The following is a 16,584-nucleotide window of genomic DNA, read 5'->3' as shown; positions in this document are numbered from 1 at the left end:
TGACCTTTGCTCACAGCGACGCTAAGCCGCACAGTTTGTTGTGGCGCCGGAGCTCGGGGTCATGTGATATGTGACTGTAGACATGTGTATATACAGTTAGAAGTAGTTGGTAACGTAGAAGAGCATTGAGCAGGTTTTACTCAGTAAATGTTTCAGCGCTAAAACCTCAGCTCTACTTTTTTATGTATTCTCACATTGTTTGAAATAAATAACTTGTTATACCATCAAAGACCAGATGTATTTGCTTTGACTGTCTTTTTGAACCTGTAAATGAAATTAAGTCTGCGTAACCACGGCAACTTCCACACCACACTGGTCCCAAGTTAAAGCTGCTGCAGAGCACAGCGAAAGACTGAATTAAAGAACATTTTTTAAATGTTTATGCCGATAATAATAATTATCATTGATAATCAAACTCAGACTTCATATTACGTTCGTCCAAATTCTCAAGCCAACGCTCATTTCTTTACATTTCAGTAGTAAAATAGATGATTTATTGAAACATGTAAACCTATTTGGAAATATAGTCCATGTACATATGTACATATACCAATTATAACAAGCCTGAAACTCAGTGTTTGTATGACCACAGCCTGAACGCTCTCAGGTATTTCTTTAAGTAGTGTTCAGGAACAGTTCTTCGGGCTAATGAAGAACATTCAAAGCTCTTCTTTGGATGTTTCTGTTCTTGTGATCATGTTGAGGTCCGGACACTGGGGAGGCTGATCCATGACTGACAGTGCTGTGTTTGGGGTCACGCTTAAAAATGAAGACTTTACCAATCAGATGCTTTCCAGATGGTCTCGCAAGGTGGATCAAAATCCGACAGGCACTTTTCTGCATCGATTGTGACGTGATCACCAACGCTGCTGGCTGAAACTGAGCCACAAATATGACCCTCGCAGTGTTTCACAGATGGCTGCAGCTCCTGACCTCCAAACATACTGCCGGTGACTTAAAATTTCAAATTTGGACTCATCACTCAGAGCTTTGCTGGACTTTTCCTACATTTAAAGGACATGAGTGTAGACATCTGCTGTACAGGTTTGTTCCGTTTTTGTTCTTTTGCCTCTGCTTGTTCAGTTTCCTTATTTATTTATTCTGAGTTTGCAACTAGCAGCTGTTTGTTAATCGATCTTTGGCTTAAAAAAATACATTCAAGGAAAAAAATCCAAACAAACGACGTTTTTGTGACAGGCTGCTAGAAGCAAAGATATCATTTAAAATTGGTTCTTTGCTGTCGGTTGCATGTCGACACAACACTGACACATTTTTCAGGATTTCTGTGTTTGCCGATTTTACTAAACCTCATTTTTCATGGATGCCAGAACATGTGTGAAGAGAAAAAGCTGATTTATTTGGACCATTTTCTTCTAACCCTCGGTGCGTCTTTGACTGGGAGCTGAGGAGCGTTTGTCCCTAAGTGTGGTTAATGATGTCACTCTGGCTGAGCACACAGGTTCACTTTAAGCACAGTTTAACTCGTTTGTCCTTCTCAACAAGTTTGAACGCTTTCAAAACCCCAACGACTCAAATATGTTTTTCTGCGTACGGGTTCCCTCAGAAATAAAATGTAACTTTTAAAATCAAGCGACAGACACGATTTAAAAACAAACGTTTTATTTGTTCAGCACCGCTCGGCGAGCAGCGTGAAATGTGTACACAGAACAAGGACAAAGAACAAAACCTGTCACCAAAACACAGAAACGTTCATTACAAACAGACTTTCAGGGACGGGTAAAAACGAGCCTGTTCGTGAGGAAACTCTCAGACTCTCACCAACAACACAAAGACATTTTGAAATGGTTTCAAATCAAATTATGAGGGAGAAGAAGCAACATAACAGGTGCAAACACAGACCAGCGCTGCACGAATCAGCATTTCACATTTTTCTACTTCATCTCTCAGTCTGCTGCGTCCGTCGCAAAAACACCGGCACAGCAGAGGCCTCTTCACATCCGACATGTTACCATGGACGCAGGTCGGCCCGAGAACGGCTGGTTTTATAAATGCAAACGGAAACCACTCGAGGAGCCCGGTCACCAGTTTGGACCTGTGGAGGTGGGGACAGAAAGAGATGAGGTCAGACAAAAAAAGGAAAGAAACTCCAGGCTAACAGGGGGGTGAAGAATAAACCAAAAAAAACAAGGATTCAACTGGTCGAACTGGAAAGAGATGAGGCGAGAAGACTGGATTGGACGAGATCCAGGAAGCTGATCTGTGTGGGCGGGTGAGGAAACCACCTTTGATTAAAATGTGTCAGCAGGGTAAAGTTCAGAGGGAATATCCCACTAACCGAGCGCCTTAGACAGGCAGGGAGAAGGGGAGGAGCTTAAGGTCCGTTACACAACGGGGAAAAACCAAATAAAGCCGACTAAATGTGTCACAGCCAGCCTCAGATAGCAGCGAGCCGCGGCTGTGACGTCTGCCTTTCAGCAGCTTTACAACCAGCTCCAGGTGGAGGCAGTCAGAATAAAGACTGAGAGGTGGGGTTAAAGAGGGAGGAGCTTCTGCTGGTGACAGCAACACGAGCACACATGCTGTACGGAAGGAAAAAGGTGATCTTTTTAAAAGAAAACTTTTTTCTCTTATATGTTTTTAACATGAGAGCTGGTGTGTGGCTTTGGTTAAAAACAATATTTATTCACCACAGAAATGACCATCAGTGTCAGACGACCTTAAACCCTGAGAATATGAGCAGTGAGGAGGATCAGCCACTCACTTTTCATTTCTTTTAGCCATCTTGTTAAATTTACCTGCAGAGCTGTTGCGGAAGTTCTGTTTCTGAAAGCCGAAGCGACTGTTCCCGTGTTGGGCGCCTGCGTTCAGCCTGTTCAGAGCTCCTCTCCTCGGTCCCTGTGGAGCAGAAAAAGACCCAAGTCACTGGCAGTGACCCAGTTCAGGGACGGCGTCCTTCAAGGGACGATTACATTAAGCTTTTATAGCTTGTGAATTTTCTTTTTAGTCATATAAGACAAACACAGTGACACCAATATATTAAAAGAACAATATTTGTCTCTTGTATATACAATACCTCCATATAGACACTGTAAAAATTGTCTTTGAGATGGAGATTTGAAATGATATGAAACAGAAATATGTGCCCTGAATCTTTACTGAAGCTCTGTATTTGAAACAGGGACACGTTTCACTGCTCTAAGGTTTTAATTATCCCTTTAAGACCTTCCACAGAACCAAGTCCGCCAGAGCTTATATTATATTTTTTACATGCTGTGGAGCCATTTGTGGGAGCATTTCAAGTTGCTATACATCAATACAACCATTAAACCCCAAATTATAATAATATGTCTGCATTACGTGCATAGTAATTACATAAATTGCAAAAAAGTGCAATAAACTACAAAAAAATGAAAATCGATTTTGTTTTTTTTAACATATATTTCTAGTTAGAGAAATTTAAGAGGCTCATCCCTGAAAACTGTAAATACAAAAAAGTTGCACAAACTAGTTTCCCACCACAGGACATTTATTTTAAGTGTCTTCATGGTTTTGTTTTTGAAATACACCAATTTTTATACACTGCAGGAAAAACTAAAATAAATATTATAGTGCAAATTTGCAAAAAAAACAGCATGTGTATCAAAATAAACTATTTCCAGCAGTGCAATATGAGTCCTAAGCATCCCAGAAACAACACAGAAAGTCATAAAGTCAAACATAACTTTTAAAAACAACAGTATAGGCTCATAAAGCCCTGAAGGTAAAAAACTACATTTCCGCGTTTTGGGCAGGAAATGGCAGACATGCGATAGTTTGCGCTGACGTCTGTTCCGACGTAGGAAGTGTTACGAACAGCTGATCGGATCGGCAAAGCGTGTTTCTGGAATATTATGTTTTTGTTGCTGCAAGTGCTTTTTATGAAGTTTTTGCAAAGCTTTATGTGGAAGGAAACCGTGACCGAGGACAAGCTGATGGCATAAGATGTAAGTACAACTCCTCCGGTTTCATATGCAAAAACCATTATTGCGCTAGCTCACGTGGTTGCAGAGCTACCGGGATTTAAAAATAGTTACGCAAAACGGAGCGTGCCCGCTCCGATCGGCTTTAAAGGGTTAGACACATCAGCTAATCCCAGCTTAAGATACTTAACATGGCAAAAATAAAAATAAAAAATCAGTAAAAGTAAAAAAATAAATAAATTAAATACAAAATTTAATTCATTTCATCCTTTGCTGTTTAAAACACTTCTGGCGGAAAGTCTAAGGATTTCTAGGCAACTTGGGCAGCACATCGTAAACTAGACCGTCCCATTTAACAGCCTCAGACTTCAAGCGTTCAAAGGATGAAGCCCCTGGATTGGGACACGCCCACTTTGACCTTTTCAGGAAGTCATCACCAAACGTGTCACATGACTAAGCCAGGTGAGACTCGCTGTAACCCGGCTCTTAATGCTCACCGTGCTTCCATCTCGTCTCCTGTGGTCCACATGAGGCATCTTGTCACTGTATCCCATTACTGGATCACTGACAACAAAAACACATTTCAAAACTATTTAATCAGTGACAAGAATAAAAGAAACTTTACTTCAGTTAAAACTGAAGGATATTGTGCTTGACTGTACTCAAGTGTCCTAAAGACATTAAAGCCTGGATGGCCCTCAACCTTCTCCACATCTTGTCTTTGGCTTTTGACGTGTTGATTTTATTGTATTCTATTTATTTTTGGTCTTTTTCGTTGCTGTTTTTATGCGTTTACTCCTCTGTACAGCATGTTGGCCCACGGTGGTTGTTTTAAAGTGCAGCTGGTACAGTATGACAGTTATATTAACACAACAGTGAGTCAAATGTCAATGTGCAGAAAACATCTGGAGGCAAACAAACATCTTTTTAATACATGCGTCGACTCTTCTTTCAGACACCAGGTGCAGCCTGCTAAAGGGGCAGCTATCCATTATCATCCCACTGAGCCATTGATGAAAACCACAAGAAAGAATAAAAGCCCTACTGCAGGTCAGGTCACATGACATGACCACAGGTAAAACACCTTGAATACCAAAAATCAGCTTAATAAATAAAGCCTGGCTCACTGGGAGCTCACTTCCTGTTTGACTTCTTCACGTTTTCTTTGTCTCATGCTGTTTGTGACAAACTGAGGTCATTTTATTTTGAAGAGTTCTTCGAGTGACTCCAAAAGACATTCAGCTCCAAGCTAAACAAATCCATTTGACTCTTTGTTAAAAAAGGACCATTTTTATGCTCCTACAGGCTAATAAATAATGCTAATAAAAATGTGTAAACAACAGAAACTCAGTGCAGTGGGCTGCAGCGTGAAATCAGAGCTACTGGTGGAGCTTGGACCAAGTTTTTACAACATTATCTTATGAGTTATTGATTCGTGGAGCTCAAAGGAATGTTTACTGACTTCACTCACGTTTGTTTATTTTTGTTTTTTTGCCATAATTTGGGGTGCAGGGATGTTTCCCCATAAGGAGACTGTACTTTGACCTGCTGCACAGATGTTTAATCAACCTAAAAAGTACATGCACATGCCATCCAGCATGTGACTAGAGGACAAAAACCAACAACTAACATCATGATGTCCATTCAGCTCTCCAGTAATGATCTCACTCCTTGCTACGCTCGTGACCAGAGTCCTCTTTGTGCTCTGGAGGGTCCACGTAACAAGGACTACCTCCTTGCACCTAATCTAAGAAAGATTGCCCTTCTGACGATTGCACATGAACATATTCTGCCAAAAACAGCATCTACAGAAACATTGTCAAGTGATTGATAAGAAGACTTAGGTTAAAACCCACCTGCATGCACCCAGGGGGCGCTGTGACATAGTGCTCCCAGCTATTGTAACTTTAACCCCTTCCAGTTTCTCCTGTCGCCTCCTTTCCAGGTCGTGCCTCAGGTCACCCGGACCTCGCACCGGCTGCAGCCTCACGCCCTGAGGTCAATTTACCAAAAGGATTAATGAATCATTCATAACCAGAGCTCCCAATAGTCTCTAGTATCGAGTGCATTTCTTTATTTCTCTTTTCTTTTTTTACCTGTGTTGGTCTCGAGAAGAACAGAGGCTTGTCGTCACTGAGCAGCGAGTTCATATCCAAACTGAAACCTCTGCAGACAAGAAGGAGAAAGCCAAGAGAAAAGATTTTAGAGTCATTTTTAGGGCGTCTGTAAAGAAAAAGGAAGATATTTCTTATAATTTACAGTGGGGCAAAAAAGTATTTAGTCAACCACCGATTGTACAAGTTCCCCCACTTAAAATGATGACAGAGGTCAGTAATTTGCACCAGAGGTACACTTCAACTGTGAGAGACAGAATGTGAAAAAAAAATCCATGAATCCACATGGTAGGATTTGTAAAGAATTTATTCGTAAATCAGGGTGGAAAATAAGTATTTGGTCACCTCAAACAAGGAAAATCTCTGGCTCTCACAGACCTGTAACGTCTTCTGTAAGAAGCTTTTCTGTCCCCCACTCGTTACCTGTATGAATGGCACCTGTTTGAACTCATCATCTGTATAAAAGACACCTGTCCACAGCCTCAAACAGTCAGACTCCAAACTCCGCCATGGCCAAGACCAAAGAGCTTTCGAAGGACACCAGGAAAAGTATTGTAGACCTGCACCAGACTTGGAAGAGTGAATCTACAATAGGCAAGCAGCTTGGTGTGAAAAAATCAACTGTGGGAGCAATCATCAGAAAATGGAAGACATACAAGACCACTGATAATCTCCCTCGATCTGGGGCTCCACGCAAGATCTCATCCCGTGGGGTCAAAATGATCATGAGAACGGTGAGCAAAGATCCCAGAACCACACGGGGGGACCTGGTGAATGACCTGCAGAGAGCTGGGACCAAAGTAACAAAGGTCACCATCAGTAACACACTACAACGGCAGGGAATCAAATCCCGCAGTGCCAGACGTGTTCCGCTGCTGAAGCCAGTGCATGTCCAGGCCCGTCTGAAGTTTGCCAGAGAGCACATGGATGATACAGCAGAGGATTGGGAGAATGTCATGTGGTCAGATGAAACCAAAGTAGAACTTTTTGGTATAAACTCAACTCGTCGTGTTTGGAGGAAGAAGAATACTGAGTTGCATCCCAAGAACACCATACCTACTGTGAAGCATGGGGGTGGAAACATCATGCTATGGGGCTGTTTTTCTGCCAAGGGGACAGGACGACTGATCCGTGTTAAGGACAGAATGAATGGGGCCATGTATCGTGAGATTTTGAGCCAAAACCTCCTTCCATCAGTGAGAACTTTGAAGATGAAACGAGGCTGGGTCTTCCAACATGACAATGATCCAAAACACACCGCCCGGGCAACAAAGGAGTGGCTCCGTAAGAAGCATTTGAAAGTCCTGGAGTGGCCTAGCCAGTCTCCAGACCTCAACCCCATAGAAAATCTGTGGCGGGAGTTGAAAGTCCGTGTTGCTCGGCGACAGCCCCAAAACATCACTGCTCTCGAGAAGATCTGCATGGAGGAATGGGCCAAAATACCAGCTACTGTGTGTGCAAACCTGGTAAAGACCTATAGTAAACGTTTGACCTCTGTTATTGCCAACAAAGGTTATGTTACAAAGTATTGAGTTGTATTTTTGTTATTGACCAAATACTTATTTGCCACCCTGATTTACGAATAAATTCTTTACAAATCCTACCATGTGGATTCATGGATTTTTTTTTTTCACATTCTGTCTCTCACAGTTGAAGTGTACCTCTGGTGCAAATTACTGACCTCTGTCATCATTTTAGGTGGGGGAACTTGCACAATCGGTGGCTGACTAAATACTTTTTTGCCCCACTGTATGTACTGCTTTCACCATCACTTTACTTCGGCAGGTAAACAAACTTTATGCCTGTCCACCTACTGGTTTGACTCGAATCCCTCGTCCGACGTCAGCTCCTCCATCTCTTCTTCAGAAAAGCTGCCTTCTTGTGGAGCTGAGAAGCGCTGATTCAGGGTGATCCCATCCCCTCTGAAATACTGCTCTGTAAATGCAGACCACACACACTTAAAACACACCAATTGTACGACTATTTGCACTTCTTAGCTCACCTTTCTTCTATATGATTACACGCACATCAATGCTGCTCGGTGCCTTTTATTTAGATTTTATTCTTTTTTTTATCCTTTTTTTTTGTAATTTTACTCTGTCCTAAAGAACAACAGAATCCCGTTACTCTTATTTTGAAAGTTTAGTTGCTGCTAACCAGCAAGTCCTGCTAATGTCTAAGAAGACAAAGTAAGCTCCCAGTAGAGCCGCATTTCATCCCAGAGTCAGACTGGTTCGGCTCCGGAGATCTGACGTGAGCTGGGCGGTTTACTTTAACCAGACCCTGCACCACATGGAGAACTGTTTCATGTACTGGTAGCCTAACCTGGCTGATGCTGCAGAGCAATGCAAAGACCACCTGTGGGTGCCTAAGCTGTGTAGCCTCCAACTAGTGTTAGGAGGAAGACAAGGAGTGCAATAACCTCACCTATCAAAATCTATTGCCACAAACACTGTGCCGCTCATTGTTGGACCTAGTTTTTGTTGTTTTGTCAGAAAATATCTGCAGGCCCTGTGTGCAACATGCAGTACTAACCTTTGACAAGGTGCACGAGTGTGATAATCTCCTGGGCAAACGTCCCAGTGTGCATGGCGGTCTCCTGATATGTGCCGGAGTGCTCCAGCATGGGCAGGAAGTCCAGACGCTGGCGACCAACATTGACCAGATCTAAAGAGAGCTGCCTGTCTGAGGAATAACACAGCGGGCTGCAGGACGAGGAAGAAAAGAGGGAGATTGATACCAACACAATGAATAAACACATGATAAATGATCCTTGTGGCCAGGGAATCGGCGTTTGTTTAGCATGGCTTAAGTCACTGAAAATTAGCTTTAATGCCATTTTAATATTTAGTTTCTACACTGTGTTTACATCCTTACTTAATGCAGTGTTTTTTAAAAGATGGATCTTAAATGTACACTCCTTTCTGTACCAATCACACTTAAGTAAAAAAGTCGTTACCTTACCCAGTAAACTTACCTTTAACGAGTCCCACAAATCACAATGCTTACAGTAACTAGTCTTTTATTTGGTTGAATAAAAAGGAAGGTTTTCACCCTTAAGCGCACAGAGAATCACACCAATTTTATTCATTTTAATGGATATTTAAAAAGGCTTAAAGGAGAAGCCAGAGAAGCCCAATATACGCTTTTTTTATTTTATTTATTTATTTTTATATAACTGGCAGGTGAGCTAAAGCTTGGGGCGAAAGTTCACACTTCTTTTCTCGTATGAAATCTTCGACTCTTAGTTCATATATCTGATCCGCTTGTCTGCTGGATTCTCCAGTCCTGTCACGGTTCAAGAGGAACGACACAGAAGTGTCCGATTGTACACAATCTTTAAATTCGTATCCTCCTCCTGACGATTACTTCTTTTAGAAGCTTCCTTTTCAAAGCACTGTCGAAGGACGATGCTGATTAACCTCTTGGTAACAGATGTGATTGAAGGTTTCCAGTTATCCAGATTAGTGATCTTTCTGTATATGGAGTCCATTTTTCCTTTCAACAATAGTGATTACTGGTGTCTTCTGAAACCATTGACAAGGCCTAAAATTCTCTGCTGTCACCACTGAAGATTATGTTCCTGGATTTATTTTCTCTTCTTAAACTAAGGACAATTTCACTTCAGTTTTCTTCAGGATAAATCATCCTTTTATGTTTGCTGCTTTGAAATGCTCCAGCTCCTAATTTATTCAGGTTTATAGCTTCGTCGCCATCTTTTCAAAGCGTTAATGAGGGTGCATTTTCCCCAGTTATCTTCTGTGATGATGATGATGATGATGATGATGATGATGATGATGATGATGATTCCTTTATTTTAGCTGGTTGATGATATTCACGTCATTAGTCTCCTCCTCAAAAAGCCTGTAACTAATGTTTAGGCCGTGAAGTTGAACTCTTTTCATGATCCATCAGACTCCAATGGCTCGCTGCACAAAACACGGACTTGCTTGTGCCTGCCTTTACTTGGACGATTCCTTGCATCTGGATCCTCGGCACGCTTTCCAATAAGATTGTATACGCACAAACATGAAATGGCCAAAACTCACTCACGGCATGCACTTTCTGAGCAGGACTCCATTCACTGTCTCTCCTTCTTCCCATAACTGATTGGTGCACACAGGTTCCTCATTGATTCCTAAATGTCATCTCTGGTATGTGGCCCAACAATGGCTGCCAAGTCTTCTCATCTTCCTGCAAAATGTCTCATTTTATGGTTTCCCAACATTTTCTCCATGGCAGAGCCTTCAGATCATCATCTTCTTCTTTTGCTTGCTGTAGTGAACTTCCTCTCTGGCATTTAGACAACAAGGTGTGTGGTTTATCACAGTGCATATCAGAGTTTCCATGTTTATTTTTAGTAGTACCATCAGTTACTGCCAGTTTTGCTCAACTTCCCTTTCAAAACAAGAGAAAGAACAGATATTTCCTCTTCCAGTAGCAACAGCATTAGTCCAGATGTCACTGACTGTGTCCTTAAATGCACATACGAGGCAAATCCTAAATTCACTGAGGATCATTTTTCATTTCCAAGCAGCTCCAAAAGAAAGCAGAAGCAAAAACTCTCTTTATGTTATCAGCGCACCGAAGACACCATATTACCAAGTGATGACGGAGTGAGAGGTGGTGTTTGGAGGGTGCACATCACGCTTTTTTTTGATTTTAGAAAACATGGTTTAATGTAGGTTTCAGTAGCAAACTCTTCTTTAGACTCAGACGGTCTGAGATCCTCCTGAAAAACATGTGTGATTGCCAGCGCCCACAGGAGTTGCATCTGCTGATCGAATCCTGTCAGTACTGTCTCTTGTATCCCACATTCAGCTTTCAAAGTCCATCAATCAGTAAAAACCAACAATGTTGTAGATGTAAGGTAAATATGCCTCTTAAAGCAGTTTTAAATCAAACATCATCCAGAGTTGGGGGTAGAAATTGCACCTTTCCATCCTCAAAAGGGATAAATTAGGATTCAGTCATCTTCATTACGAAATAACAGGTCCTTTGGATTCATCTACACAATTTAACTCAACGCATTAAAAAAAATAAATCAAGTGCAAAATTGACTCCTTTATTTGTGCGACTGGAACTTGAATTCAATGAAACAAGTTTGTTGCAAATTTTCTTCCAGGTGAATTCTGAAAAGCACAAATGAAGACTCCGCATCAGCACCATGCTTCCTAAAATAAAGGCCATATTCGGTTCGGGACTAACATCATGGAGTTGGAAGTTCCTTTTGTTTTCCTTGAGGTGTCCTGCAGTCCACAAGTATTCATGAGAGTGACTTCCACTTTAAATGAACATGGACTCCTTGGAGAAACTTCTATGAAGCATCCCAGCCGTATGAGGTAACGGCACATATGATTGGGTAGGTCCCTTTAATTCCCCATAAGGGAACACATTTCCAGTACTGGTTCTGAATCTGCCAGTATTCAAATCAATTTCATCCAAAATCAATTTTAATATCAGATGACATGGAATTATTTGTGCTTTTTTCAATGCCAGTCTTCAAACTCCATGTGGCAGCTTCATGGGTTTTTTCTTCTTCACAAGATCATGAAAAGAAAGTGTGAACTTTCACCCCTCACCCTTGATAAGATAAAGAAAATACTCTACCTGTTCTGGTTTATGGGCCGACTCATGTCCACCTTGATGGTTAGCGTTTCCTCTGTTAAAACCGTCATATTATTGGCTTTCTGATTGCTCCATCCCTGCTGCCTCAAATGGGGCATTTTAGGGTCCAAATCCCTCCTTGGGGGCCGTTCCAGACTTCTAGGCCTTTCCTGGTCCCACTGTTGAAGTTTGTCTTTTTCTGCCCAGTTGGGCTCATCTTTAGTGTCGTCGTCATAATCTTCCCTAACGGGGTGGAACCCTTGTCTCTGCTCTTCGCGAGGAAGATCTTGGTATCCCTGGGAGGCCTGCTGTAAGCGTGGGTGATTTCTTGGTTGTCCTGGCCGTCCGCTTTGATTTGGGTTGTACCTCCTTCTTGCTGGTTGAGTGGCACCTCTCCCCCTGTGATTCATGGGGCCACCTTGAACACCATATCTTGCTGCATTTGACCTGTCCTGAAGCACAGGGCTTCTCCTAGTTTCATAATAGTTTGATTCCCCCGAATTACCTTGATAACGGTGTTCTCGTGGATCTTCCTGATCATCCAACCTGGTTCCCGTCTTCCTAAAAAGCTCCTCAGAGGAGCCCCCTGGACGGGGCTTCCTCTGTCGATCAAACTCAGGCTTGAGATCCCTGTGGTCATCAAACCTTTCCCATCGTGGCAGCTTTCTATTGTCTCGGATGCCATGATCGTGTTCAATGACAAGTGGCCCCGAGTACCGACCGTCTCCGTGGGGGAGGTTTCCCCGAGTGTCTTCACCAAACTCATGTCTGCTTCCTTCCATTGAGTAACCCTTTTCCCCAAAGTCCTTCTCATTCCTGGACCTGTGGTGGCATAAGAGGAGGCGGTTCAACATCTTCACTTTTAAATTCAGACTGGAAATAATCAAACCTAAATGAATCAATATGTAATCATTAATGTATTATCACTGATAACACAAATAATGAAAAGAGGTCAAAATAAGACAAAAAGAACTTTACATTTCTCAGAAAGAAGGTAAGAAACTATAAGCCATGCAATATTTAACACTAGAGTAGTGCATTAGTGAAATTAAGGCATGAAGATGAACAGTGAGGAAATTTGCGCTACAGAAAATTAGAAGATAGGAATCTTCTACGTTCTTCATTTCCCGATAGTGCTGCAAAGCATTTTGCTTAAAATTTACCCAGGATGATTGACGTCATCCATTTCTCTTCGTTGTCTTTTAAAAGGGAGGCCCCTCTCATGATGTGGGTTTTCCCTTTGTCTGCCTCTATTAGGACCTTGAGTGAATCTCCTCCCTCTTTCCCCATCTCCTCCAACTCTTTGGTCGTCAGACCTCAAACTGGGACTGAGGTCTGTGAACCTCCACCGATCCCTGACCTGCTCCTCTCTCTTCCAGCCCATCCCCGAATCCCTCTGGTCTGAATTAGACCTCGGTGTCGGTGGCAACCTTTCCCTTGTGAACTTCGGAGGCGACCGACTCCTGTGTTCAAAATTCTGGAATTCCTCTCTAAACCCTTCTCTTCTCCTATCTCCATCAAATCCTCCATCTCTCACTGGGGGAAACTTCCATTCTTCATAGCGTACATCATGGCGGGGTGATAACCTCCTGTGGTGAAACTCCTCCCGGTCTTTGTAAGGCTGACGTTCAAATCGATGGTCATCTGTGAATGGAGGGGCTCTCCTCTGCCCTTCTGGATACATGTCTTCACTGAAGTTCTCCCTGATTTCTTCAGAACCTTTCCGAAAGCGTTCCCTTCTGTCCATAGAAATCCCATCCAGATCTCCACTTGGTCTGTGTGGATCAAAGCCAGGTTCCTCCAATGGCAACCTCCTGAAAAAGTGAACATAGAAAAAAAAAAAATATATATATATATATATATCATTTTAGAAACAGATAGCACCGGAATTAATGCATCAGCATCTAGAAAATAATTTTAAATCAGTTTTTGGGAAGCATAACTTCACTTGGAAGTACAATCTAGAACACTAGCAAGATAGTGTAAGAAAATAAGCAAATAAGTACAGTGGAACCCTGGCTTACGAAGACCCATGGTACGGCAAAATGCCCACGTAACGAAATAGATGAAATAGAAATTAAATTTTTTTTAAATTAAATCCCATAATGTTATGTACATGTACACATACGTATGTATGCATACATATGCTTTCTTCAACCTCCGCCACCTCCTCCTCCACCAAGAACTTCATCTTCAGCCAGCATCGCCTCACTCAAAAGGCGATGGAAATTTTGACTTACGAAAGACCCTCTGGAACAAATTAATTTCATAAGTCGGGGTTCCACTGTATATTCAAAACAATAAGGACTGCAATTACCAGTTTTAAAAAATCTGATTCATTTCTAAAAATGTAATGATGTAATGAAAAACAATATACCAGTAAAAATGACAAGAACAGTAACTTAAAATCAATACAATTAGTAGAAATTGAACACTTGTGAGTTGAGCTGTGTTGGAGTACACCCAATAACAGATGATAGTGTGTCAGAACTATTTAAACTATAAAATATAAAACTGTCTGAGAAATATTAAGGTTTCACACCATACAGGACATTAAAATCAACTTTTCAAATTTTAAAACCAACTTTAAGGCTAATTGGAAGCCAAAATAATGACCTCAGTGCAGCTGTGACATGGTCAGATTTCTTTTTGCTAAGAACTATGCCAGATAAAGTTGGTTACGGTGCTTTGCAATGTTCCCGTGAACAGAGCATTGCAGTTGTCCCGATTTGAAATATTGAGGCAAGGAACAACACTGGCCCAGAAAAATTCAGTCAAACGATGATTTATTGAGCACATGCCTGGGAAGATGTACACTGCAACACATCAGCATAGATCCGCCTCTAAGAATACGCTTGAGACTACTTTTTTAATGTCAGGGTTAACGCACCTTCATGCGTCAAATGAACATCGAATGCAACAATTTTAGATATCTTAAATATCTAAAAAACAGACAAAGACGTTCCTCTTTCTATCACACCTTCCATATATGGCAATTAGTTTCAGGCCCAGATGGTCCCTGTGGGCTTGTCCTTTTCTTGACCTGTCTTCTGTCACTTGTTACCTGTCAAGCTCAAACGCAGTTAGAAGCTAAATGAATTCCTGGCCTATGTTTATATTATATGTATCTGTCAGCGTGAATGCTGTTTTAACCTTCTGTTGCTCCAAGTCACTTACACAATAGATTGTGAAGACATCGTGCTCACAAAGCTTGAAACCTTAAATAGACTGAGCATCAATTCTTCACGAGCACAACATAAAATGTGTATACAATGATTATAGCTGCACCTGTACTAAAAAGGTTAATATGATGCCAGTAGCTTCAATAAACAGTTTAATGCATAATGCAATGTTAATGATAAAGGATATACTGTAGCAGTAAAATGATTTCTGTATCTCCACACAGTCAAGTGGAAAAAAAGTACATGCCAGATTTCCATCGACCTTATGCAACAGAAAGCTCCAAACTTTTTCAATACTTTTAGATGATAGAAAACAGAACAACAGCACAGTTAGAGCCGATTTTGGAAAATAAGGTCAGCAACTGAAATTTCCAGACTCTCAGCTTCAGCACCAGTGATCGCATCAGTTTGTCTTGTGCGTACACAGGGGTGGAGACAGGTAAACATAACTGTGCCTCTCAAGTTAAACAGCAGTGGTCCTAAAAATGACCCCGTGGGAACACCAGACGGTATAAAATATTCCCCAAGTAACCAAACACTACAGTCACACGCTAGAATGGCTGTATAATAAAAGCACAGTTAGTGCAGCGTATTTACCTGTAATGTGGTGATCGAGACCGTGGTATTGACATTTTGTCAACCTTAAAGGAAAGAACAGCATTTTATTACAACATCAAGAGTGCTGGGACAACACCCAATTTTACAGTCAACTCTGCAGCAGGTGCAGAGGACAAAACTCAGCCTTTCAACATTCATTTCTGCAAGAAAGCTTGAACAGGGCTTAAACTTCACTGCAGGCATGATTTCAAAAAGTTCAAAGAAACGTGGTTATTAAAATATTGGACACATACGCTTACAACAACATCGCACTGGTGTAGAACAACTGGACAGAGGTGGGCCGACACCTGACACTTTCCACCATAGTATGTATACTCTGTTTCTAATATACAAATATGAGCCAAACTATTTTAAAATCGTGTAACTCAGGAAACACTAGCTCAGCAAAATAGATTTGACAAAGTTATTAAAAGTCTAACTGCTACCACAGCTATATATAAATAAGAATCTTTTAACGTTACTCTGCATAAGCTAAACAAGCTTAAGTTAACATTAGTAGGGCTCCCATCTTAAATATTATAATCATGCATTAACTACTCCCATCAAAAATAAAGTTAACCAGTATCCACTGCATTAATCGATTACTCATCCAAACCATCTGTAATGTAGGTTTTCAGACTGGATAAATGCCTGCAGGTCTCACATGACACCAACCTGAATATTTTCTACAAACTAAGACAGTTAACTCACTGATCACCGGGAACATCAGGGTCAGCGGTGCTTTAAGGGGCACGCCGATAAATCGAAAAACGCCCCTTCTTCTTTAATGTTACACAAACCACAGCTCTGTTTCCGTATGAGGAGCTTTTTGCTTTAAAGAGCATCAAAAAGAGCGTCTTGCATGTCATCACACATGTTTCCTAAACTAAACAAGGATAACGCTGGTTAGCAGCTAATGCTACGCAGTTCTCTTACCTTTGACCGCGACGCGCGACAGGCCAACGATCGGCTAACAACGCTAGCTAAAAAAACAAGGATAAACGCACCAAAATACGACCAAATAACAGATTACAAACCGAGATTACAATCCTATCTGTCGCTAAATTTAACCAAACGCCAGCTGCGTGCTACTCTTTCCGTTAAACACTGTAAATAAAGAGACTGTGTGGACATTTGCTCCCAAAGATCCGCCAAAAAAACCTG

The 16,584-nt window shown here is 41.5% G+C and overlaps 1 protein-coding gene across 3 annotated transcripts; it reads right to left on the bottom strand.

The window, feature by feature from the left end:
* Positions 1-1,639: 1,639 nt before the first annotated feature.
* LOC146625897 (uncharacterized) lies at positions 1,640-16,584 on the bottom strand. Of its 3 annotated transcripts, none has more exons than XM_085363016.1 (10): positions 15,421-16,584; positions 12,805-13,455; positions 11,645-12,463; positions 8,570-8,739; positions 7,849-7,969; positions 6,017-6,086; positions 5,777-5,913; positions 4,418-4,484; positions 2,757-2,856; positions 1,640-2,053 (listed from the first exon to the last, which is right to left on the bottom strand). In XM_085363016.1, exons 1-10 carry the CDS (start codon positions 15,453-15,455, stop codon positions 2,040-2,042), a joined length of 2,184 nt encoding a protein of 727 aa, XP_085219142.1. In that variant the 5' UTR covers positions 15,456-16,584; the 3' UTR covers positions 1,640-2,039. The 3 variants fall into 3 exon arrangements, with proteins under 3 accessions (XP_085219142.1, XP_085219141.1, XP_085219143.1); XM_085363015.1 differs by lacking the exon at positions 1,640-2,053 and having other exon boundaries at positions 2,616-2,856; positions 15,421-15,464; positions 16,357-16,584; XM_085363017.1 differs by lacking the exon at positions 1,640-2,053 and having other exon boundaries at positions 2,616-2,856; positions 16,357-16,584.

This window comes from Diplotaxodon limnothrissa, linkage group LG9 (assembly GCF_057381915.1).
Source record: "Diplotaxodon limnothrissa isolate DT_005_m linkage group LG9, D_limnothrissa_male_GT1.1, whole genome shotgun sequence".
In the NCBI taxonomy this organism is placed as follows: domain Eukaryota; kingdom Metazoa; phylum Chordata; class Actinopteri; order Cichliformes; family Cichlidae; genus Diplotaxodon; species Diplotaxodon limnothrissa.
The sequence above is the reverse complement of the archived record's forward strand: the minus strand, read 5'-3'. Positions and strand labels throughout refer to the sequence as shown.

What these genes read in the sequence shown, in the direction of transcription:
- LOC146625897 (XM_085363015.1), bottom strand. Translation starts at nt 15,455, where the DNA reads ATGTCAATACCACGGTCTCGATCACCACATTACAG. An exon ending in CGGCCCATAAACCAGAACAG is followed by an intron (nt 8,740 to 11,644) that starts GTAGAGTATTTT and finishes CTCGTCCTGCAG; the next exon opens with CCCGCTGTGTTATTCCTCAG. An exon ending in ACTCGTGCACCTTGTCAAAG is followed by an intron (nt 7,970 to 8,569) that starts GTTAGTACTGCA and finishes CTGCATTTACAG; the next exon opens with AGCAGTATTTCAGAGGGGAT.